The following is a 17,274-nucleotide window of genomic DNA, read 5'->3' as shown; positions in this document are numbered from 1 at the left end:
CGAATTATTCAAGGAACAGAAATACTACAGTTCTAATGGGGTTAATAAGCGTCAGGATATTCCTACTCTCACAGATGTTATCAACAGAAAAAAAGGCTTCCTAGAAACCAAATCCAAATTTATCAACACTGGAAAAACATTAAAACCAGAGAAACGCTCCACGTCTATTGGCCTCTAGGATTCACTGTAAAACATGACAAGTATCTCAGCACTCAGACCTCCACAATCTAAACTTTTGATATGTCTTGATGATATATCAAAGGTTTTTTGAAAAAGCTAGTGACCCTTTAAGTGCTACCGACATCCACCACTTGCTGTCTAAGTATTTGTGTTTATCCTTTTGACTTTAATAGGAGCTATATAACTATATATAGTGAGCTCCCCCTGGTGGCGGTTGAATGTTGCCATTATTTTATCATTTAATTCTATGTCTAGATGAAAAAAAGCATTGATACTGTTTATTGGTGTGCTCAACGATTGAAACATTTTGGCTGCCATAAAAGGGGAGTGCATCTTTGGCCTCTGTGATACTGTAGAGCCATTTGAATCATCTGAATATGGAAAATCCCAGTAGGGTGGACTGTACCAGCATTAACCAAAGACAGCACAATCGTTCCACTTCTCTCCTAGTGATCTGGTGAATAAAGTATAACAAAATCTAGATTCTGGATACCGTAATAAATGTGATTAGAATCAAGAACCTGGATGTTGTCTCTGCACATGATGGATGTGGTCTTTGTACATATCTCAACCAGAGAAGGCGTTTCTGTGACAGCAAGTCTGGAAAGTCCAAAGTAATGGCATATTTATATCACAGTGACTAAGAATACAGGATGTTGTGGTGTCAGGCAAAAAATCCAAAGGACTTATTTAGAGGCAGTGAAAAGCTAGAAATGAACTAGATTCAGAGAAAGAAACTGACATCACTGCAGCATCATAAGAGTTAAAGTGTAAAGTAAGACCCCACCTTTGGGGCTGGTCAGTCAGTTATAGATAGACTTATAAAATAGGTCAAAACGGCCCAGTGTTTAAAGTAATGAATATCGGTTTAACCCGAAGATCTGCATTTGCTCAATCTTAAACAGGACAATGAAATGAGATTTGGGCTTAAACCAAGTTCTCCTATCCAGCTGCCCCCAAAATAAGGGTTGATGGCAATCTGAACCCTGTCACTTCCCCTCCATAAACATTATTGTCTCATGTAAATAATCCCTTGTCTTCAAATGTAATGCATGGGCACATGGGGTTCACCGGAGCAGGTTATCATGGAAGTATTTTCTTCTGGTGGAGAACATGGGGCCTCGAGTATTAAACATTGACACCCAATGATATTCTATCTTTTCTTTTTATAGAACATATTTGAAAATCATATTGTTTTTGTCTAACTTTATCAAAGTTAATATGTAGTATAAAAAATATAAAAGCTTGAGTAGGGGCATGCTAGTTTCCATGATATAGTTTACCACCCTTCTCGACACGTAATGTACATGTACATCACATATCGCAGGGGAGTACAATGAGCAGACTCAGCAGCTGTGTCTGATCCTAGCCATTTTACCCCTTGGATTCCATGGTCAACCAGTATCATGTTATTGTACCTGTCCTAGTCTGAAGACTAAAGGTAGTCATACACATTAGAAAGAGTAAGTTGATGGAGGAACAACCGTTGAATGAGCGATCATCTAGCATAAGACTGTTACACCAATGTCACCATAGACAATTAATCTATTCTGGCTGTTTCTAAAATTAGGCACACTTTTTCAATGTCTCCAAGGGAATGACTCTTTCTGGGAATGTTCTTTCATGGGAAGATTGTAGACTAGTCTGATGAAAATCAACACGTACGTCTTCTGTCATTGGTCGACTAAAACAAACATTCATTGTTAAATTCCAACCTGAAGAACAGTGGTTTTCGTTGAGATTTTCCGTTTTGAACAACCTTAGACTAAGGGTCCATTCAAACGTCAGTATTTTTCTGGAGGAGGAATATATGTTGGTAGGGTACTAAATGCCTTTCTATTTCCTGGAAACGGATCCACAAATGCGGATGACATATTGATGCATTCCGCATGTCATCCGCATTCTTGCGGACCCATTGACTACAATGGGACTACGGACCGCATTTTGCGGACAATAGTAGGACAAGCTCTATTTTTTTGCGGATCCGCATAACGGAACGGAACAACGAAAGCAGACAGCACACTGAATGCTGTCCGCATTTTTTGCGGGGCTATTGAAATTAATGGCTCCACATTCCGTTCCGCAAAATTATTACAAAATACTGACATGTAAATGGATCATAATGTGTGTGTGTCCATCCTTTGGTAAGCCTTTCAATACTCTTCTGTACTAACTAATAGTCACTCTCCATTTCTCACCTGTAAGTCAAAGAACTTGCTGTATCTTCGATAGATGACCTCTGTGGTGCCATTTGACCAGGTGACATTAATAATATATACCTGTAAAGAGAAAAGAAAGCTCAATCAGTGATCTACTATCTCTGACAGCCACACGGCTGCTCAGCTTTCTCACATAAAGTTACATCCATTTGTCTCACATGTCTGAGACTCTGAAAGTGAAGGCAGACATTGATCAGGCCATGTTCACATCACCATTTCGTATTCTGTTCTTCTGAGTCAGAAGAACAGGTAAAAAAAGATCCTGTATTTTGAGCATCTGTTGTGCTTATTTTGCATACGTGTTTGTCAGTTCCATTCAAGATCCATTATTTTACACAGGAGAAAAAGTCCTCCACAAAGGACGTTTCCTCTTGTCTAAAATAACAAATCTCTGAAGGAACTGAAAACAACGGATGCAAAATAAGCACAACAGATTCTCAAAATAAAGGATCCATTAAAACAAAATGTTTCTGTTCCTCTGACGGATCAGAAGAATAAAAAATTAAACGGTGATGTGAACAAGGCCTTAAAGGTCCATTAAACCCAGAATCCAAACACAAAGAACAACCAACAAAACATAACTTATGTGGCTGTTATTTGCTCTTGTTTCGTTAGATATCACAATTGCAGGCAATTAAAAACACAACAGAAATGCTGTGTATTGTTCTTTCAGGCTGCAGCCATGTCTCCCCCCCCCCCCCTCTGATGCTAGTGCACATGATAGAGGAAGTGTAGGAGGAGTGGGCAGGTTTAGTCTGGATAACCTTTGTGTATACAGTGAGCCTGGGCATTTTGTTGGAAGGAATCTCTTGGTAATAGTGATAATTCCTCCTTTCACTACATAATATTTTCCTTTGAGCAGCTCTAGAAAGCTGGGTAGCATGTTTAGGTATGCTGGAGATAAAACATATATAGTATATACTCATGGTTGTCCTGATAGCATATTTATGGATATAGTGCATCCAGAATGTATGTACCAAGTGTGGCCTCTATTACATACCTGCAGAGGTTGTTACCAGCTTTCCTAGCCTTAGGGTACTTTCACATTAGTGGCAGGGGAGTCCGGCAGGCTGTTCCGGTGGGTAAACAGCCTGTCGGTTCCGTCCTGCCGCTAGTTCACGTGTGCCCCCGGACTGCCGCTCCATCCCCATTGACTATATTGGGGGCGGAGTTCAGGCGGCAGCACGGCGAGAGGCAGCCAGACTAAAACTACGACATGCAGTACTTTGAGTCCGGCTGCCTCTCACCATGCGCTGCCGTGCTGCCGCAGGAACTCTGCCCCCGCACCATTATAGTCAATGGGGACAGAGCGGCAGTCCAGGGGCACACGTGAACTAGCGGCAGGACGGATCCGACAGGCTGTTCACCCGCCGGACTCCCCTGCCGTTAGTGTGAAACTAGCATTATTACTGGAACACATCTTTTGATAACCTGGTTATTAGCTAGCAGTAAGTATGTGAAGGCCACAACAGCAGTCACAAATGGAAATGTTTACTCAATATACACACTACACCATCATGAAGATATTTCACATAAAAGGCAGCAGAATGGAGAGAATTTGGCAGGAAACCAAGGTTTGGGCAGACATACATGTGAGGACAGCCACAATGTCTCCACTGACTGTATAGTTTCTATCTACTCTCAATGGCTTTATTTAACCATCTGGTGTTTCATATTTTACTGATTTCTAATATCAAAATTGGAATTCATTATCTTGGTTATAAAACTGTTTTTACAACAGGGAATACAATTTTATGCCTGTCCAACCAATATTTTGCACCATTTAGTAACAGTAATGCTTGTTCGTGAGTGAAGGTGAGAGCTGCATTTACATGCAGCAATCATCTCCACTGTATGGGGAAGAGTGATCGCTGCTGTGATTGCTTAACCCCATAGAGAATTATTGCCAATGGGCAGCAGATCCTTTTTACATGGATCTGCTTCCCAGGAACTATAGCCCTGATTTATCAAACAGATTTGTTTTTTATTTCTGAGTAAATTGCAACTGTTCTGTCGTTTTCTTGTAAGACAAATTTATCAATAGTCAGCAACAGGCCAAAGTTATTTATTTCTGCTGCTCAGTCAACTTGAGAAATCCAACTGTGGCCATTTCTGCGGTTTCTGGCCTTATGTATCCTGCCGCCCTTTCCGATGTGTGCTCTTCCCCTAAGCTCCCAAGGCTTCTACCCCTCTCCACTGACGTGACAATGATGTAGTGCTGCCTGCATCGCCCTCACGTCAGAGGAGAGGGGGAGAAAGCCTTGGGAGCTTGGAGGAGAAGCACACAGGGGGAAGGGCGGTGGGCCTGGGCCTTTTAAAGGCAAAGCCCGCCTTGCTGAGCATTTGGGAGCGTTTTTTTTTTTTTCATAGGACATTCAATAAAAGAGCTAAATGACATAAAAGGTATGTTTAGCATGCTTCTTGTACAAAGTTCTGAGGGCCATTGCTGGTACTACCCAACAGACTCCCTTTAATGTGAAAAATACATAAAAATACAGGGACTAAAACACAACATTCTGCAAAAATGAATACAACAAAATACATGGAACGTAAAAATAAAATAAACTCCAGCCTTTTTTACAAGCTTTTTTCCACAAAGAAAAAATGCCACATAAAAAGTGTCTATAAATGAAGCCTCATAACTACTAATATCTACTGGGGAATACCTTAAAAGATACTGTATGATCCCCGGTACAAACCAGAGCAGCCAGACTGTGGGAGTAGAACCAGAATTTTACTATATCCAACTGCAATTGGTTAACAGCTTACTTTTCATGGAGTTCTCTACTATATACCAATCACATGTGAAGTCCACCATTTAAATTATTAAGACAATCAAATGTTGCAGTTTCCCCAAACCTCAGGCAGCAAGCCCAATTCAAGCAGCATAAGAACTGTAGTGTTCCAGAAAAGTCCGCTTGGCCTTGCCAGATGACATCATGTAATCAAACAGTTTTGTTCTGCTTCGACCCCAGGGTGAACAGAGGTTTTTCGGGATTACATCATCACTGGACAAGATCCTACAGAAAAGTTTGGAGACTTAACCCATTCAGCCTGCATACCATGAAGTTTATTATCCTAGTTAAAGGCAGGGTGCTGAACCTCCTCAACTCCTTCAGAACTGGGCCATTTTCAGTTCAGACCTGAACTGGTTCTGAAAAAGTGGGTTTTAGAAATTTTCTGAAAAATTTCAAGATTTGCTTCTAAACTTCTAAGCCTTGTAACGTCCCCCAAAAATAAAATGGCATTCACAAAATGATCCAAACATAAAGTAGACATATGGGGAATGTAAATTAATAACTATTTTTGGAGGTATTACTATGTATTATAGAAGTAGAGAAATTGAAACTTTGAAATTTGCTAATTTTTCCAAATTTTTGGTAAATTTTTATTTATTTTTTATAAATAAAAATGTTTTTTTTTTTTCAGAATAGCCTGGATAAGTAAAAGTGTTTTAAAGTTATTCACACAAAGTGACACTGGTCAGATTTGAAAAAAATGGCCTGGTCCTTAAGGTGAAATATGGCCGTGTCCTTAAGGGGTTAAAGGGAACCTGTCATCAACTTTATGCTGACCTCACTGAGGGCAGCATACATTAGTGACAGAAATGCTGATTTCAGAGGTGTCACTCATGGGCTAAAAGTAAGTGGTTGCTGAGAACCAGCATCATAATCATTTCAGCACAGGCCCTAAAAAGAGTCAAATCTACCCGGGAAGAGTCCTGGTTATTCCTAATCTCCTGCTCTCCCCACCCGTCTGCTGATGATTGGCAGTTCTCTCCTAGACAGAAAGGGAGAAAACCAGGTAGAAGACTGTCAGTCATCAGCAGGTGGGCAGGAGAGCAGGACTTCATGAATAACCAGGACTCTTCTCAGGAGGCCGGGACTCTTTTCCGGGCCCAGTCTGCAAAGATTGTGATGTTGGTTCTCGGCAACCACTTACTTTTAACTTATAAATGACAGACCGCTGAAATAAACTCACCTTTCTCTACTTTATTCTGCCGTTAGTATGGGCAGCATAAAGGTGATGACAGGTTCCTTTTAAAGCATATCACTGAATGATGTTAACAGGTCAGGAAAAATTGCTGCCCCCATAATCATGTACAGAAAACAGAATTAAAAAAAAAAAAGAAGGAAAAAAGAAAAATAGAACAATTATCAGCAGAGCTGTGGAGTTGGTAAACCAAAGTGCTGACTAATCTAACCTAAAAACACTGCTTGCACTTTTATTATATGTATGTGTCGGTACAGGCAGATTATAATCATGAAGTAATATATCCAGTCATTTTTACTAGAAATTCACATTAAATCAGGCATGTAAACAAAAAATTGCTTTTCCCCACTTTCTATCTCTTACAGTATATGTCAATTCTGTAGAATAGAAATTCCAAAATAACATTTTTGGAAACTGGACAAATGTGAGCAATGGAAAAAGTGACATGTGATTAAAAAAACATATATCCAATGGTTTTTACCCGCTTGCACCTTTTTTTTTCAGCTAATCTAGAAACCAGATTCAATGATGCCTGCATACCACCTAAGCCCAGGTATTCGATCGCCATTGCAAATGGTGCAATATTCTTGTGGTATGAGTGCCATATTACTATGCAGAAAATAGGTGCCCTTGCCAGGGCTGTGGGAAACCAGAAGTGGGGGCGGAGGGGTCAGCTTAAATCAGTCACAGAATATATCTGATCTACTCGACTTTGTTACACAGGACCTCTCACTTGCATGTGACCAACAAGACCTTCTCCGTGTTAACCACAGCTCAACTGCATTTAATTTTTTTGTCCATTGTCCTACCGTTTCCTCTCTGAAAAATTTAGACTAGAATCAGTTCTCTTTGCTGTAACTGGAAACCATAATACAGTAAAATATAGATGTATACATATATCTATAGCCATAACAGAAAACAGTCCCACCAGATTTGAAAGGGACTTTTGCTTGAAGTCTTTTTTGGCATTCACAATTTGAGAAGCTGATTTGATAATGAGATGAGGGTTCATGAGAGGACTTGTGTGATTCATCAAGATTTCACAATCTAAGTACTCCCAGATTTGTCAAACAGCAGAACCCGTGCTTGGCTTCCCTGCTGGCTGTTTCTTCAAGTGCTGAGAGAGGTGCAGGAAGCAGCTCATTATAAGGAAGGGATGCACAAATCATAACGACATACTGAAATCTAGCAAACTACAGTCAAACTATGAAAAGAATCATAACCTGAGAGATCAATAAAACTGGAGACATCCCAATATCACTACTTCAAGTCTCCAAGAAACAAGTGGCCAGGTTTTCATTTTGTAGTAAAATAAAAAGCTTGCAGAGTTTTAAGGTACCCATACACCTAAGATTGCTATCGGCAGAATGTTCATTCCCCCCCACCATGCATGCTTGGCTGAGCATTTTTATTCTCTTAAAGGGGTTTTCCGAGTGTTTTATACCGGTCATCAGTATCTGATTGGCAAGGGTCTGACACCCAGCATCTCCACTGTTTGAAGAGGTTGCGATGCTCACTAGTGCCTCCTCACAGCTTACCAGGCACGGCAACGTCCATTGGATAGCAGCTGTGCTTGGTATCGCAGCTCAGCCCCATTCACATAGGACTGAGCTGTGCCAAGCCCCTGTCACCAATGAACATGACGTCACTAGCCTAGGAAGAAGCCACAGCGGTTTCTTCAAACAGCTGATCAGCGGGGGTGCCCAGAGTCTGACGCCCACCGATCAGATACTGATGACCTATTCTGAGGATTGGTCATTAGTACAAAACACTCGGAAAACCCTTTAAATGGAGAGATGGAAATATGCTGCTGTTAAACACCTCTGGTGATGGCTTAGGACGTATCATTTTTGACCATGCTGGATGCATTTCCCAATGTACACCTCCATTATGTCCAGAGACCCCATACACCAGCCTATGCAAAAACTACTACGCGGCCCACATCCACATTAGATAGTTATCAGGACTTGCAGAAATCTTCAGGTTTGGCTGACATTCATCTAATGTGTGTCAACACCTTCAGTTGAAGACAACTACCTGCAGAAGTCCACTCCTCCCTCTGTGATTATCCAGATTTGGCGCCCTGTTGTGTAGGTTCTCAAGCTACCTATGAGGAGGCTGAGAAACCATAAAAGGCTGGTGACACACTTCATGAAGACAAACTACCCCTGGTGACAGGACACAATGAAAGTATGTGGCAGTACAATGTCTAATAGGTTGGCAGAAGTTTATTCCCTTAATGTAATAAAGGATTATGCTTTGGATGAATGAAAGTGACCAGTTCATCACCGATGGTATCTGTTTCTGCAGATTTATCTAGTCTAAGCTAGCTTCACTTCAGGGCCCATGAAGAGAAACATTAGGGATTGTTCCTGTCGTTCTTAAGTATCATTCATTGGTGTCTTAGACCCCCATAATCTCTATACAGGGAACAATGGGTGATAACACCACTCCAGACACTTGTTCCATGGTATAGGTTCAATTCCTTTGCCATTTCCAGATGGAAGAAACTGGAGCTGCTGTACTCCTTTCTCCCCATTGACATAAACATGTACGGTTTGGGGGAAGGGGAAGCCTGAAGAGACACAGTAGCTCTTAACTGAACAAAGAATTTGGCCAATGACTCATATCTCCTGTATGAGCAGCTTAGGGAAGTCATCACTATGTTTAAATTAAAATGTCAATCTCAAGATTGATTTCTTTGTAAAACAGTCTGTGTACAGATTAGGTCACTGGACATGTCTCAGAAAAGAAAAGGAATTGTGGAGGCCTAGACTATTTAATGAGGGAAGTATACCTATGTAAAGACTATGGGTGAGATGACATCATCTACTGGGTCTAGAGTATTCAGTGACATCAGGGGACATAATTATGATCTCTAAAACATGACAAACAATTTTAGATTTATCTAGGATTTTAAGTATTGCTTTACAGGTATTAATGTAGTCATACCACACTGCAAAACATTAATGCATGCAGTACTGTTTTGTGGTGCAGAGGCACTGACAGAAACCACATGGAAGCACTCCGTGGTGATTCCGTAGGATTCCGTGCCTGCGTTCCGCCCCAACCTTCCTGATTGCGGACCTGGTGCCCGGATATTGCAGACCCGCTGTTTGCGGGCCACAATACAACCGTGGCTGGGCAACGGCCGTGTGCATGCCCTTACTCTTCCCATTGAGAACACATGTGCACCCAGATGAACTGACTGTGCATGGGATGAGTCAGTTGAAATCCACTGCCTCAAATGACTTTCATTACATATACAATAGAGTAGAGGCCTACACTTACCCCCTTTGCTCAAAGAAGATTCATGACATGTAGAAAAATGTAAAAGAAAAAGTCCAAAAAGTGTATAGAAAAACAAATTAGGGCAATGCTGTGAACATGAACACAGTTCAGTGGTATAGCGGCCTAGAGGTCCATATTAGTGTACTGCTATATTGTGAAGAATGCATGTGATGCAGCAGACCACAATTTGCAGTCATGCAGAATCCATAACAAAAAAAAACTCTGTCCCATACAGTTATAGTATAAGCCTATACTCAAATATATGCTGTATTGACCTATTTTTGCATCTGCTAATGGGTGAGCAGCACATACAGCTTCTCTGCTCCATAACTGAGGTGCTCCAATCTTCATATATCAATGCTTTACAGTTTTATGTCACCCATCGACTACCATTGTAGTGCACAGATAAGTTGTTTTCCTGTACAGTAGAGAATAAATCAAGCCAAGGCAAAAAGATGCCTTAAATTATACATATAGACTGAAAAAAAGAGAAAAACACAATAATACTTTATCAGCAAAGGGTTACAAAGAAAGTGGAAAATCAGAAGGAGGAAAAAAAAAAAAAGAGTAATGATGGAGATGCCAGGAAACAAAGAGATTTCTCCTCTTGGCTGGGATGACTGCTGGCTCAGGTCCACGCCCTCACGAGCGCTCGTCCAGATCCCACATTAGGAGTCCAAGGCTGCATAGGAAAACACTAACTCTGCTTCACTACTGCAAAACAGCCTCATCCAACTGGGACGAGAGCTCCAGGCTTCATAAGGTAACGTTCAGCTACTGGTACCTGAACATTTCTGAGGAGTAAAAAGCAATGCACAGTCTATTAAATTGGATTGCATCCTCTACAGGAAGGGATAAATAATAGCATCTATACAGCCGAGGGCTGCACGTGCCTCAACTTTCTAATATGCTCAAGTCAAAATGCAGACCCCAAAGGCTGATCTTGGGGGACTATAGCTCAAGTGCAATGTGGCAGCAAAAAAATCACTCCAAAAATGGCAAGACTCTGGGGGACAGTTATCAACACCAGCGTTTTACACGCCAGTCTTAGGCTGGGTTCACACTTGAGCGTTGCGCAAACGCGCGTTTTAGACGCGCATTTTTATGCACGTTTTTGTAATAGTAAACGCGCGTTTGACGCGCGTTTGTGTGATTCACTACAGTGTCCTATGGCCACAAACGCCCCAAAAGTCGCTCATGTACTTTTTGGAGCGTCGGGCATTTTACAGCGCGATCGTACGCGCTGTAAAACGCCCAAGTGTGAACCATTCCCATAGGGAATCATTGGTTTCTCCTTGTTGAGCGTTTTACAGCGCGTAGGAACGCGCTGTAAAACGCTCAGGTGTGAACCCAGCCTTAACCTCTCTCCGCTGGCATTGATGCGGCACAATTAATAAAAGGTGCATGACTGTTAATATTTGCATCTGTTCAGGTCCGTGCGTTAAAGCGGACATCTAAACTAGCAAGGGATCTCGTGTAGGACTCCGTTACAGTCTATACCAGTTTCCTGGTGTAGATTATAATAGATGTGACAGACCGCCTACTTCGGCTCCTCACCGCTAGCCACTTTGAAAAGTGAACAGCGGTGAGTAAAACCACCAAAAAATTACAATATTTTGCACAACAACAGTGTGAAACACAGTTTTTGGAGCCAGTTTTATGGCACAAGGGGAATGATTAACAATTTGTCACACAATATACAATACTGCAAAAGTTTTAGGCAGATGTGGAAAAAAAATGTGTTCCTCAATGCTGAGAAATACAGGCAGATACTTATCCACCATGGAATACCATCAGAAAGGGATCTGATTGGCTCCAAAATTATTCTGCAGCAGGACAACGACCCCCAACATATGCCAATGTCGTTAGTAAGAATTTTCTTCAGCGTAAAGAAGAACAAACAGTCCTGGAAGTGATGATCTGGCTCCCACAGAGCCCTTATCGCAGCATCATCAAGTCTGTTTGAGATTACAGGAAAAGAGAAGGATCTGAGCAAGCCTACAGTACCTCCATAGAAGATCTGTGGTACTCCAAGATGTTTGGAGCCACCTCTCTGCCAAGTTCCTTCAAAAACTGTGTGTAAGTGAACCTAGAAGAAGTGATGCTGATCTGAAGGCAAAGGATGGTCACACCAAATATTGGTTTGCTTTAGATGTATCTTGTTAATTCACTTTGCCTTTTGTTAATTGATAAAAATAAACTATTAGCACTTTTTTTTAAATAATTCTTACTTGGCGTATTTCTATGAGCCCTCAAAAGATGCGGACATCCGTTATTTCATACCGCAGCTCCGCAGAAAAGATAGAACATGTCCTATTCTTGTTCGCAATCGCGGACAAGAATAGGCATTTTCTATTATGGCCGGTATCCGTGCTTTGCAGATCCGCAAAGCACTACGGCCGTCTGAATAAAGAGGACCTTTCATCAATTTGTGCTTTCTAAAATCAAAACCTGGCACTGTAGGCCAAGATTAGGAGATATGATATCGCAATTTTTTTTCTCATACACTGCTCTGTTGTGCCGCTGTGCCCCCTTTCTGCTTTGCCACAATGTATTCTAATCAAAAGCATTGGTACAGGGAGGAGGAGACGGACCCGTTTCTCTCCCTGGCAATGAGCTGTCCAATGGCAGCCAACCAAGTTAACAGCTCACCTTCTCCCTGGATGTAACGTGGTCTGCTGCGATTAGACCGCACCACAGTCAGGGAGAAGGAGACTCCCCCTGAGAAACGCCTCCGTCTCCTTCTCCCTATACCAATGGTTCGCCTTCATTGCACCAAAGTTCTAATTTGCATTGCATATCAGGAACAAAAGTATTAAAACTCGGTAACAGAGTCTCGGATCAACCTAAGAAAAACCGCGTTTTAATCAGGTGAACCACAGCTATGTGTCTGTATATACAGATCGGGAAGTTGCTGGTGACAGATTCACTTTAAATGCCTTCAGTTTCCTGTATGTGTCTGTGGCTTATACATCCCATACTAACTTCAGACCCCCCTCCCTTCTTTAGATCCCATCATACATAAAAACCGGAACAGGTCCCAGCAGAAGTAAGAAAGAAAAAAAACATTTCCTTTGGAAATGTTACTTGCATCACTAACCATGAGGCTACTCTACCAAAATGTATAAGCAGTGTAGACGGGATGAGGCATCCCTGTGCCAGGCCGTGACTGCATCCAGCTTTAGCAGTAGTTCATTAGAATGGAGGCAGCGTTTCGAGCAGTCAACCTCTTAGAACAATTTGTAATGGTTCAATTTCATCAGTCTGTACAAAAAAATAGAAATTGCATTTAGAATCTGAATGGTTTTGATGGGCAACAGAGTTGTTCTGTCTTGCACAACCCAGTTATGTCACAACCTACAACCTGCAGATGTTCTGCAGCACCAAATCTGTATTGTTTGGGTAGTCCTCAGGCGTGGTACGGGCTATTAACGTGTACAGTACAATCCTGGATTATCCACCACAGACTGTAAGCTTTGGAACAAACAGTATGTGCTGCAGGACTAGCGCAGTACATACCAACCTCAGTCTTCAACTTGAAAAGCTCTTTTTGTTTGGCTGTCATATAATAAAAAGCCACAAATACATAAAAGCGCATGTAAACCACATACTTTATGAGTACTCAGAGGAGTAATGCAGGCAGGAAAAGGAACATCTTTACAATATGCATAGCATAAACTGCTAAGGGAAAACTGCCCCCCCCCCCCCAAAAAAAATAAAAATTAAATTAAATTAAATTAAAATATTAAAAAATCCACGAAAAAAGGCAAGGGGCAGTGTGATCCTAATGTTATGGTCCATTAACATGAGAAGACAAATGGTACAGTCCTGATCAAAAGTTTAAGACCACTTGAAAAATGGCAAAAAAAAATCATATTAGGGCTCTTTCACACTTGCGTTCTTTTCTTCCGGCATAGAGTTCCGTTGTCGGGGCTCTATGCCGGAAGAATCCTGATCAGTTTTATCCTAATGCATTCTGAATGGAGAGAAATCCGTTCAGGATGCATCAGGATGTCTTCAGTTCCGGAACGAAACGTTTTTTGGCCGGAGAAAATACCGCAGCATGCTGCGCTTTTTGCTCCGGCCAAAAATCCTGAAGACTTGCCGCAAGACCGGATCCAGAATGAATGCCCATTGAAAGGCATTGATCCGGATCCGGCCTTAAGCTAAACGTCGCTTCGGCGCATTGCCGGATCCGACGTTTAGCTTTTTCTCAATGGTTACCATGGCTGCCGGGACGCTAAAGTCCTGGCAGCCATGGTAAAGTGTAGCGGGGAGTGGGGGAGCAGCATACTTACAGTCTGTGCGGCTCCCGGGGCGCTCCAGAGTGACGTCAGGGCGCCCCACGCGCATGGATGACATGCGCATGGGGCGCTCTGACGTCACTCTGGAGCGCCCCGGGAGCCGCGCAGACTGTAAGTATACCGCTCCCCCGCTCCCACTATGGCAACCAGGACTTTAATAGCGTCCTGGGTGCCATAGTAACACTGAAAGCATTTTGAAGACGGATCCGTCCTCAAATGCTTTCAGTACACTTGCGTTTTTCCGGATCCGGCGTGTAATTCCGAGTACAACGCAAGTGTGAAAGAGGCCTTAGCATGGCTGGATCTTAACAAGGTTCCAAGTAGAGCGTCAACATGCAACAAGAAGAAATGGGTGTGAGACAATACATTTTTTGAGCATTCAATTTAATGAAAACAACGAATAAACTGAAACAGGCTGTTTTTCAGCTGATCAAAAGTTTAGGACCACATGCCTTTAAAAGGCCAAATCTGTGCAAAGATGTGGATTCCTTGTCCTTTTCTGTCAGGTAGTCACACGTTCCCTTTTTGAACGTGGTCGGGTTGTTGAACTGAACAAGCACAAAAAAGTCAAGTGGAAGACCCCCAAAAATTTCATCAGCACTGAGCCGGAGGATCCAATTGGCTGTACGTCAAGACACTGAACGATCCTCGACCCAAACTAAGGCCCTTACTGGTGCCGACAGACCCATAACTATCAGATGGCACCTGAGACTGAAGGGCTTCAAAAACATAAAACGTCTTCAAACACCTTGTCTCCTTGAACGCCACAGAACTGCTCGTTTGGACTTTGCAAGAGAGCACCAAACATGGGACATTCAAAGGTGGAAGAAAGTTTTATTCTCTGATGAGAAAAAATGTAACCTTGATGGTCCTGATGGTTTCCAACGTTACTGGCATGACAAGCAGATCCCACCTGAGATGTTTTCTACGCGCCACTGTGGAGGGGGCGCCATAATGGTCTGGGGTGCTTTTTCCTTCAGTGGAACAATAGAGCTTCAGAAAGTGCAGGGGCTTCAAACGGCCGCTGGCTATGTCCAGATGTTGCAGAGAGCATTTCTCATGACTGAGGGCCCTCGTCTGTGTGGTAACGACTGGGTTTTTCCCAGTACACAATGCCCGCAGGACAAGGGACTTCTTCCAGGAGAATAACATCACTCTTTTGGCCCATCCTGTGTGTTCCACTGATCTAAATCCAATTGAGAACCTTTGGGGATGGATGGCAAGGGAAGTTTACAAAAATGGACAACAGTTCCAGACAGTAGATGGCCTTCGTGTGGCTGTCTTCACCACTTGGAGAAATTTTCCCACTCGCCTCATGGAAACGCTTGCATCAAGCATGCCAAAACAAATTTTGGAAGTGATAAACAATAACGGCGGAGCTACTCATTACTGAGTTAATGTTTGGAAGTTGGATTTCTGTTTTAGGGGGTTTAGTTTTTTTTGGGAGGTGTGGCCCTAAACTTTTGATCAGCTGAAAAACAGGCTGTTTCAGTTTATTCGTTGTTTTCATTAAATTAAATGCTCAAAAAATGTTTTGTCTCACTCCCATTTCTCTTGTTGCATGTTGAAGCTCTACTTTGAACCTTGTTAAGATCCAGCCATGCTAAATATGATTTTTTTTTTGCCATTTTTCAAGTGGTCTTAAACTTTTGATCGGGACTGTATTAGCAAGTGGTTAACATTCCCAGAGCTTGGATTCATAAGTTACAACAGGGTCTATTCACACGGACATGTCCTATCTTTGGACGCAATATGCAGATCGCGGACCCATGAAGTCAATGAGTGCGCACCAAGATGCAAGGTGAACACAGCTGGTGTCCATGGTTTGCGGATCCACGGTTTATGGTACGTCAAATGGACACAGCCGTGTGAATACACACTCATGCACACGAATGTATTTTCTTTCTGTGTTCGTTCCGTTTCTTTTGCGGACCATATACGGAACCATTCATTTCAATGGGTCCGCCAAAAAAACTGAAGTTACTCCATGTGCATTCCGTTTTCGTATGTCCGTATTTCCGTTCTGCAAAAAAATAGAACATGTCCTATTTTGGATTAGGCAGTGGCTGAGTGACAGACAACAGAGGGTTGTAGTCAATGGAGAACATTCAAAACAAGGTCATGTTACCAGTGGGGTTCCACAGGGATCTGTACTGGGACCAATTTTGTTTAATATCTTCATAAGTGATATTGCAAAAGGCCTCGATGGTAAGGTTTGTCTTTTTGCTGATGACACAAAGATATGTAACAGGGTTGATGTTCCTGGAGGGAAACGCCAAATGGAAAAGGATTTAGGAAAACTAGAAGAATGGTCAGAACTCTGGCAACTGAAATTTAATGTGGATAAGTGCAAGATAATGCACCTGGGACGTAAAAACCAGAGGGCAGAATATAGAATATTTGACACAGTCCTGACCGCAGTATCTGAGGAAAGGGATTTAGGAGTAATTATTTCAGAAGACTTAAAGGTGGGAAGACAATGTAATAGAGCAGCACGAAATGCCAGCAGAATGCTTGGATGTATAGGGAGAGGTATAAGCAGTAGAAAGAGTGAAGTGCTTATGCCGCTGTACAGATCACTGGTAAGACCTCACTTGGAGTATTGTGCTCAGTACTGGAGGCCATATCTCCAGAAGGATATAGATACTCTAGAGAGAGTTCAGAGAAGAGCTACTAAACTAGTACATGGATTGCAGGATAAAACTTACCAGGAAAGGTTAAAGGACCTTAATATGTATAGCTTGGAAGAAAGAAGAGACCGAGGGGATATGATAGAAACTTTTAAATACATAAAGGGAATCAACTCGGTAAAGGAGGAGAGCATATTTAAAAGAAGAAAACTACCACAAGAGGACACAGTTTTAAATTAGAGGGGCAAAGGTTTAAAAGTAATATCAGAAAGTATTACTTTACTGAGAGAGTAGTGGATGCATGGAATAGCCTTCCTGCAGAAGTGGTAGCGGCAAGTACAGTGAAGGAGTTTAAGCATGCATGGGATAGGCATAAGGCCATCCTTCATATAAGATAGGGCCAGGGACTATTCATAGGATTCAGTATATTGGGCAGACTAGATTGGCCAAATGGTTCTTATCTGCCGACACATTCTATGTTTCTATGTCTATGTTTCTATTATTGTCTTCATTATGGACAAGGATAGTACTGTTCTATCAGGGGCCAGCTGTTCTGCAACATACAGAATGCACACGGATGTCACCCTTATTTTTTGCGGATCCGTTTTTTGCAGACTGTAAAATACATACGGTCGTGTTCATGAGCCCTAATAGTGT

The 17,274-nt window shown here is 42.1% G+C and overlaps 1 protein-coding gene across 1 annotated transcript in view; it reads right to left on the bottom strand.

Moving 5' to 3' along the window:
• SH3PXD2B (SH3 and PX domains 2B) overlaps positions 1-17,274 on the bottom strand; it is a 142,434-nt gene that overhangs the window by 113,446 nt on the left and 11,714 nt on the right. Inside the window, exon 2 of the mRNA XM_044280729.1 lies at positions 2,379-2,459. Within this exon, the coding sequence (XP_044136664.1) occupies positions 2,379-2,459 (81 nt within the window). The remainder of the gene's footprint in view (positions 1-2,378; positions 2,460-17,274) is intronic.

Source organism: Bufo gargarizans, chromosome 2 (genome assembly GCF_014858855.1).
Source record: "Bufo gargarizans isolate SCDJY-AF-19 chromosome 2, ASM1485885v1, whole genome shotgun sequence".
In the NCBI taxonomy this organism is placed as follows: Eukaryota; Metazoa; Chordata; class Amphibia; order Anura; family Bufonidae; genus Bufo; species Bufo gargarizans.
This window is presented reverse-complemented; position numbering and strand designations above follow the sequence as displayed.